At 55.1% G+C, this 8,176-nt stretch overlaps 1 protein-coding gene across 1 annotated transcript in view; it reads right to left on the bottom strand.

The window, feature by feature from the left end:
- Positions 1–8,176, bottom strand: part of DDB1 (damage specific DNA binding protein 1) — a 19,801-nt gene that overhangs the window by 5,013 nt on the left and 6,612 nt on the right. The window contains exons 2-18 of the mRNA XM_027669199.1: positions 7,920–8,068; positions 7,708–7,824; positions 6,204–6,425; positions 4,830–4,944; positions 4,628–4,725; positions 3,806–3,964; positions 3,365–3,448; positions 3,110–3,226; positions 2,362–2,464; positions 2,169–2,244; positions 1,983–2,091; positions 1,614–1,792; positions 1,360–1,523; positions 1,169–1,276; positions 733–940; positions 528–623; positions 258–369 (exon numbers count right to left, since the gene is read on the bottom strand). Of these exons, the coding sequence (XP_027525000.1) occupies positions 258–369; positions 528–623; positions 733–940; positions 1,169–1,276; positions 1,360–1,523; positions 1,614–1,792; positions 1,983–2,091; positions 2,169–2,244; positions 2,362–2,464; positions 3,110–3,226; positions 3,365–3,448; positions 3,806–3,964; positions 4,628–4,725; positions 4,830–4,944; positions 6,204–6,425; positions 7,708–7,824; positions 7,920–8,068 (2,216 nt within the window). The remainder of the gene's footprint in view (positions 1–257; positions 370–527; positions 624–732; positions 941–1,168; positions 1,277–1,359; positions 1,524–1,613; positions 1,793–1,982; positions 2,092–2,168; positions 2,245–2,361; positions 2,465–3,109; positions 3,227–3,364; positions 3,449–3,805; positions 3,965–4,627; positions 4,726–4,829; positions 4,945–6,203; positions 6,426–7,707; positions 7,825–7,919; positions 8,069–8,176) is intronic.

Genomic DNA, 8,176 nt, shown 5'->3' with positions numbered 1-8,176 from the left:
GATGATCCAGGTTGGGATCTCAGATCCCTATGATACAGGGATGATCCCAGCTGGGATCTCAGACCCCTACGATACAGGGACGATCCAGCCTGGGCTCCCAGATCCTCATGGAGCAGGGATGATCCACGCTGGGATCTCAGATCCCTATGATACAGGGATGATCCCAGCTGGGATCTCAGATCCCTACAATACAGGGATGATCCAGCCTGGGCTCCCAGATCCCCATGGAGCAGGGATGATCCAGGCTGGGATCTCACCTGTGTGCTGGCACTGGGCCTGAGGGCCGTGGTGCCTCCACTGGCATCCTGCACCTCGATCCGACTGGAAAGCACCCCAAAACACTGGGATACCTCTTGGTAGCAGATCTTCCTGCAGGATAAACAGGAGAGCTGGGCTAGGCCATTCCAGGGAAGCCCTGGAGGCAACACAAGCCATTTGCTCCCTGCCTGAGTCCACCCTGGGATAACACCACCACCCACCTGTGCCCATCCCAGGAACCCTCATCCCAGGAATCCTTCCCAGCTCACCTGGGCGACTCGTAGAGGGGAACAGTGCGGATGTGGAGCTTCTGGATCTCGTCGATGGTGCCAATGGTCAGGGTGCTGTTGTTGGCCAACGCCAAACTGCCCCAGGGGGAGAGGAGAGGGGGGGAGAAAAAAAAAAATCAAGGAAATCTCAGAGAACAGCAAGAACCTCTCCGCGCTCCACGTCCCGGCGGATCCCGGGGCTCACCTGTCGGGATACCCGTCGGAATTGAGGGGGCACATGTAGTTGACCTCCTTGAGGTTGACGTTGGAGAAGACCAGCTTGTGGTTGCTGCTGTAGATGACGGTGGGGCGGTCGGAGCAGGCGAAGACGTTGGTGGTGGACAAGGAGCGGAACGTCCTCAGGACCGTGGGCTGCGTGCCCAGGGTCACCTTCTTCCGGTCGCTCAGCGAGCCTGGAGCCGGGGAAAACAACCACTGGGGTCTCCCGTGGGAGGAAAACGACCACTGGGATCTCCCGGGACACCTCGGGATGGAAGGAGGCGCAGAAAAGGCGCCCCGGATGTAAAGATCCGGCTCCTTTCTCCGGAGGAATCCGCCAATTCCCACCGCCTGGGGCTGGGGAAAGCATGGAAGCGTTCCAGAGGGATGGAGGAACGCGGAAAAGGAAGGGCAAAGGTCACCTGTCTCCAGGCTGAGCCCGAAGTAGAAGAGGGCTCCGTCCCCCAGGGCGCACAGGAGGTAGTGGCTGCTCTCGAACGTCGTCATGAGGATGGAGCGCGGGATGATCTCTGCGGGAAGCGGGAAAAAGGACGGATGAGGCCACTTGGGGCTCGGCCAGCAGCTGCCGCCATTCCCCTCGGGAAGCTCCCACCTCCTCCCAGCATCTCCTTGTGCAGCAGCTCGAAGGACGGGAGCTTCAGGATGCGGGCGGAGATGTCGGTCCAGAGCCCGATGGCGCAGAGCGGGGACATCCCGTTGGAGTCTCCCAGGGGAGTGATGTCCAGGCAGGCCACCTCGTGTTCCATCTCCGTGCAGCTGGGAGGGAGGAAGGAGCACAGGTGTCCATCACGATCCCAAATCCCAGCGCTCCCGGAGCGCCCGGGGTGGGCTGTGCCTGATCCACACCTGATCTGCCGGAGCTCCTGGGGCCGGATTTCCAGGTAGAACAGGGCTCTTCCCACGGCCACCACCACCTGGTTGGTGTTGCAGGAGGCGACGCTGATGTTCTTCCCGTTGGGCTCCTTCCACTCGCTCACCAGGCATTTGGGCTCCTGGCTCACCAGGCGCACGGAGGCGGAGGTGATCTGGGAGGAGAGCACGGAAAAATCATGGAAAACGCGAGCGAGAAGCTCCCTCTGCTCCGCATCCCTTAGAAACAGGAACCCAGGATCCCGTTTGCTGACCCCAGCATCCTGACAACGCCCCAGATTAGCCCCATGATCCACAGGGATCACCAGGAGAGCCATAACCGTGTTTCCCCCGAGCTGGAATTACCTGGATCAGCTGCTGATGCGCCACGTTCCCGCAGAAAAACGTCTGCTGGTCATCCACGAATCCCGTGAGCTCCGTCTCTTCCACCTCCTCCCCGTTTAACATCAGAACTCTGGGAAGGGAAGGGGATTCCCATTAATTCCTGCTCTGGCACATGGTGAGAGCTCTGGAGCAAGGATCCCCCTTCACCTGGTCTGGCCAACGAAGGAGAGCACCAAGGTGTTGTCCGTCTCCCGGTGCGGATCCGACCGCAGCGGCCACAAGCCTGGGAAAAGGGGCCACAGTTCCTCACATAATTCCTCTTAATCCCACATCCCAACGTCATCCGTGCCTGTGATGTCCCCTCCCAGGCTGTGGGACACCACGGATGGCCCCCCCTCACCTTTAATTCCCGGCAGGTCGATGCTGGCATGCTCGTGGATCCCGATGCCGTTCCGGATGATCCGCAGGGATCCCTCTTTGAAGGCGCCGGAGCAGGTGACCAGCTGCAGGAGAAGCAGGTGGGATCTACCAACCGTGGCTGGGAAGCTTTCCCGCCCCTCTCCGGGTTCACGGGAAGATGGGGAACCCATCTTAGGATCATGGAATCCTGGAATGGTTTGGCTTGGAAAGGACCTCAGATATTTCATCCCTTTCCGTGGGATTTCCACATTCCTTTTAGATCAGGTTGCTCCAAGTCTTGTCCAGCCTGGCCTTGGACACTTCCAGGGATGGGAGATCCACAATCTCTGTGGGCACCTCCTCCAAGGAATTTTTTTGGCAGCTGATCCTTCCCCCATGGCACGAAGGCAGACCCTTCCTCATGGATACCCTGGAATTAACCTCCTACCGCTCCAGGAAAACACTTATCCCAATCCCAGCACCTGGATATGACTCCGAGATCCTCCAATAAACAGTTTGGAGCCTCTTCCTTTCCTTTTCCAGGGAAGCTGTGGCTGCCCCACCCCTGGAATTGCCCCAGACCAGGTTGGACGGGGCTTGGAGTAACCTGGGATAGTGGAATGTTGGATTGGAACCAGATGATCCTTCCAACCCAAACCACTCCAGGATTCTACGGACAACACACGGATACACCTGGCCGGGCCCAGAAATTCCCAGGAGCGAGGTCAGAAAAGCAGGATCAGGGATACCTGTCCCTGCCCTTGTCTCTCCAGGTCCACCACACACATGTCCACGATGGGCCCGAGGTTGGTGAAGGTCTCCATGGCCACCACGTAGGATCCCTGCTCGTTGCTGTCCACGTTGAGCTGGGAATAAACACTGGGATCAACCCTTGGCTCCCAAGGAGCGGGATAAAAAGGGCAGGCGAGGAGAAGAGCGGGAAAAATTTATCCACATCCCAAGGTTTTGGTGGCAACCAAGGCCAGGAGGAAGCGGCCACGTACCTTCACCAGCTGGGAATCTCCAAGCCTGGATCCAACAAACACCACTCCGTTATCCAGGTAGGTCAGGCACTCCGCTATGGATGTCTAGGAATTGGGAAAAGGCAGGGAAAAGTCTCTGGAACACCTCGAGAGCGCCACTACCGAGCTGTTTATCCAACAGGAAATCCCTGGGCACGGGAAATGGATTTAAGCCCTTCATAAATCCCACAGAGTCTGAGCTTCCCACGGAAACAGCGCGGAAGCAACAGGAAAAAAAACCTGGGATAACGGTGTAAAAAACTGGGAAGGAGGTGTGAATTTAGGAAGTAATTTTCCAGCAACCAACAGGTTAAAGCTGTGAAAAATGGGAAGAATCACCATCCCGGGATCTCCAGAAGGGACACAGTTCCTACACGGAGCCTTTCCAGGCTTCAGGAAAATCCCAGGAAAGGTGAGTCCTACCTCTCCCAGCAGCTCCACACGCAGGTCCTTCAAGGTGACGGTGCCATCCATCTGCTCTTCCTTTTCCAGGAGCAGCATGAAGAGCCTTCCTTCCATGTCTCCCAGCAAATACCGGGAGCCGTTGGGATCCACGCGGTTGTGGCACACGATGGTGCTTTGCTGCAGGGAAAGGAGGGAATTCTTGGAATCCACTGGAACAGCCCCAAAGCTGGAGCTCAGGTGACTCATCCCCTGCTTCAGCATCCCAGACTCACTATCCCAGAGCTCCAGGCTCACATTTTTCCATCCAAGATTTAGGGTTCTTTCCTTATTTCCAGCTTAAAAGGACCTTTGGATGGTAATTCCAGCCTGGAGCAGCATCTCAGCCGTGCCATTGCTCCCACTAAATGTGGGAAGTGGGCTGTTATTCCCACAAAAGCCACAAATCCAACCTCCATCCCAAAATCCCTAAGTCTGTCCTTCTCCATCTCCCAAGTCTCCGAAGGGCTCATCCATATCTTCCGTCTGAAACACAACCAGGCTCCCACTTGGAATTCTGCCCAAACCACGCCTTAAATCCTAATTAATCCCATTCCATGGGGCCCAAACATTCCAGGTTTTGGAATATAAACATTTCTTTTCCGAGAGTTCTACAAATCATGGACACAAAGGTGACTGGGAAGGCAAACCTCTGGAAGTCCAAGCACTATTAGGCCACACTTGGGACGGCAGCGGTTGGAATTCCTGCCTGGAAGGACTAGGAAGGGAGGAATTCTGCGGGGTTCAGGATTGGGCAAGGAGGAATTCCACGGGATCCAGTCCCGGATTTCCACATCCACCCACCTTGATGATGGGAGGAGCAATGGCCAGGTATTTGTCCCCGTTGTGGTAGGTGATGGATTCCTGGCCGATGATGATCGCGCCTCCGAAGGGCTCCGGAACTGCGGGAACGACAACAAACATCCCACGAGTCTTTCCCTGTGTGGAAAAACTCAGGCATCCAGGCTGGGGAAAAGATTAAAAAAAAACTAAGATCTTTCCCAACCTGCAATGACCATGGAGGCTTCGGCCTCCACGTTTTCCTGCTTCCAAGGGCCTTTGTTGAATTCCTTCTCCCGCAGGGACACCTCGTACGTCTTCACGTGCCGGCCCTGGGGGTCCTGCAGGAGGAGACACAAGATCCCAGAAATCAGGAAATTCCACCTCATCTCCTGCAAAAACAGCATTCCAGGTAGCTGGGGAACCTTCCCAGCTCCTCCTCTCCCTTCCCTTCTCAAACCAGGCTGCTGGTTCTCCCAGCGTTTTCCGCATATAAACCGACCTCTGGATAAACCTCTGTGCTAAGAGAGGCTGGGAAGCATTTTTCCAGTGTTATCCAAGGGATTTTCTGAGATTTGTGTTCACCTGACAATGCTGGAGCAAGAATATTGCTATGAAATATCACCTCCAGCTCCAGCAAACCTTCGGGAATCCATTTTTTTCTTATTGTATTCCCCCTTTTTCCGGTCTCTTCCCATAGCTTTAGAACTTCCCAAAAATTAACCCAGTCCCTGCTGCTCTATTTGGCCCAAATCCCGGGATAATGGTTAATAAATAGGGAAGGAATTAAGGCAACTGCTTGGAAAAATCCCCCTTTCCACAGGTAGGGATAAAAATAATCCAGATCTTTACAAGATCCAGCTCGTTCTCCAAAGATTTTTGAGTGTTAAGACACAGAATCTTGGAATTATTAAGGCTGGAAAGCTCTCTAATCATCCAATTGTTCCCTCAAATCCCAGGTACGTGGTGACAAAGTGGTTTCTCCCCCATTCCTTGACTCAGGAGCAATTTGGGAGGATCCAGCAGTGCCCAAACAGGGAGTAATGGAATCACTGCTGCCATGGGATAACCAGGAATTTGGCAAAGGAAAGCTAATCCTTCACTCAGTCAGCACAGTTCTGGCTCTTTGGATTAAAACAAGGGTTTGGAGAAGGCCTGGAATGCTCCTTCCTTGAAGAGCCAAGTGATAGGAGAGGTTACGGATCATGGATCATCTTTACACTTGGAGCTGCCTCCCAAAAATCCCAATTGCCTTGTTTTTTATGGAAAGGCTCAAGTGTTGCTCTGGGAAACAACCGATCCTGGATCTAATCCAACTGCTGGAATGATCTAATCCTGGATCCTGGATCTAATCCAATTGCTGGAATGATCCATGAGCTCCTCCAGAGGGTTTAACAAGGAAAACATTCCCACCCAAGGCAAAGCTGCCCGGGAATTCTGTGGGAAAGCGTCACTTCCTCTCTCCCAGAGCTGGGAAAAAGCAACACACGGAGGTTCCCAACAAGGCTGGAAGGGCCAGAATCACCCAAACCAGCCTCTGGAAAACCTTTGGAGCCCTTGGCTCCACCCTCCACGTGGATTTTCCATGGAAAAGTAGTACCTGGTAGACGAAGCAGATGGTGGGAGCTTGGCACCCGTAGAGGAATTTGACGTCGATGACCTGGAGCTCTTCCAGGCGGATGTTGAAGGCCTTCAGTTCCTTGTTCTCCCTGTCCAAGGGAATGACCTTGAAGAGGCCGTCGTAGAGCCGGAGCCCGATCATCCGGCACTCGGGATCGATGATCCCAATGATCCCGGTCTCGGAGGGGCGGCCGATGCGATCCTGGGGGACAAATCCACGGAGGAGGGAAGGGAAAAGGGGATGAGTGCCGGGAAAAGATCCCTGAGGGGGCTCCAGAAAAACCAGCCCCCAGAATTCCAGCTGGGAAACCACCAAGCCTAAGGAGGAGATGGGTTTTCCACCTGGAATTGCTCCCGCACCACTTCTTCTCTCCTGGGAATCTGGCACTGTGGGATCAGCCCCTAAACCTGGTTTTCCAGCCCTGACTCTGCACTGGATGATCCAGAGGAGCCACATCCCCTTCCTGGTCTCTATCACCAAACATCCGCCTCCCAAAATCCAGCACTGTTATCCGCTCCCACAGACCCCCTGGAGTTCCTTGGCTGGGAATGACTTTGGTACCTCCATGTGCCAAGGACTTTTCCCAAACATTCTTGACAGGACATTCCCACCTCCACCTCCTGCCCATCATTCCCAACACCACCCCAGCAAACAACAGCCACAAATTCCCAAAGAACTCATTTCCCAGGGAAAATTCAGACCTTACTAATTTTCCTTAAATTTCATTTATTATCCCATATTTATTATTCCCAAGAACACAGATGTATCCAGGTTGGAGCATCCTGACCTAGGGAAGGTGCCTCTTCCCGTGGTAGGGGGTGGAATTGGATGAGCTGGAAAGGCCCACCCGAACCATTCCAGGATTTCATGTGTTGCCTAGATGGGATACTGGGAATAAATCCTTCCTTGTGAGGGCGGTGAGGCCCTGGAACAGATTCCCAGAGAATTTGTGGCTGCCCCATCCCTGGAAATGTCCAAGGCAGGTTGGACAGGGCTTGGAGCAGCCTGGGATAGTGGGAGGTGTCCCTGCCCATGGCAGTGGGGTGGGACTGGATGGGATTTAAGTCCCTTCCATCCCAAACCATTCCATGATTCCATGTCCTATTTAGACGGAATATTGGGAATAAATCCTTCCCTATGCAAGGTTGTGAAATCTTGGAATGGATTCCCAGGGAAGCTGTGGTTGTTCCATCCCTGGAAGTGTCCAAGGCCAGCTTGGACAGGAGCAACATTCCCTGCCCGTGGAAAGGAACGAGCTTTCATTGGATGAGCTTTAAGCTCCTTCTTCCAACCCAAACCATCCCAGATTCCCAGAATCCCAGACCAAAAGTAAACTCTGGAAGCACCCAAGGCACCAGGCGACTCATCCCAAACCCAGGGGCACCCACAGCACCTCCGAAAAACCGTCACGAACCCAGCCATAGCACGGGAACGGCCCCGCGGGGCCGGGAATTCCCGCTCCCGGCGCTCCGGCCGCCCTCACCTGCACGTTCCCGTGGGCGCGGGTGATGATGTCGATGCTGTCTCCGCTCTGCTTGTACTCCAGGATGCAGGCGTTGTACTTGGCCGTCAGGATGAACAGCAGGTCCTTGCTCTCCCCCTGCGCGGGAAACGCGTTCCAGAGCCCATTCCGCGCCGGGAAAATCCCCCCTGGCACCCCCACCCCCGGCCTTGGGGTGCTGTCCCAGGACACACCTTGGGGCGGAAGAGCTCCATGACGGCGGTCTTGCCGTACATCCCCACCTCCTTGACGGGCCGCAGCCCCTCGGCCGTCACCACGTAGATCTCCAGCCGCGTGTTCTTGGCGATCAGCAGGTTCAGGTCCTCGGAGGAGGTGAAGTGCCCTGGGAAAAGCGGGAAGGCCTCAGGGATCGCCTGCCACCTCGGGGATCTCCTGCCACCTCGGGGATCTCCTGCCACCTCGGGGATCTCCTGCCACCTCAGGGATCTCC

Source organism: Corapipo altera, unplaced genomic scaffold (genome assembly GCF_003945725.1).
Source record: "Corapipo altera isolate COAL_440 unplaced genomic scaffold, ASM394572v1 218, whole genome shotgun sequence".
Classification (NCBI taxonomy): domain Eukaryota; kingdom Metazoa; phylum Chordata; class Aves; order Passeriformes; family Pipridae; genus Corapipo; species Corapipo altera.
This window is presented reverse-complemented; position numbering and strand designations above follow the sequence as displayed.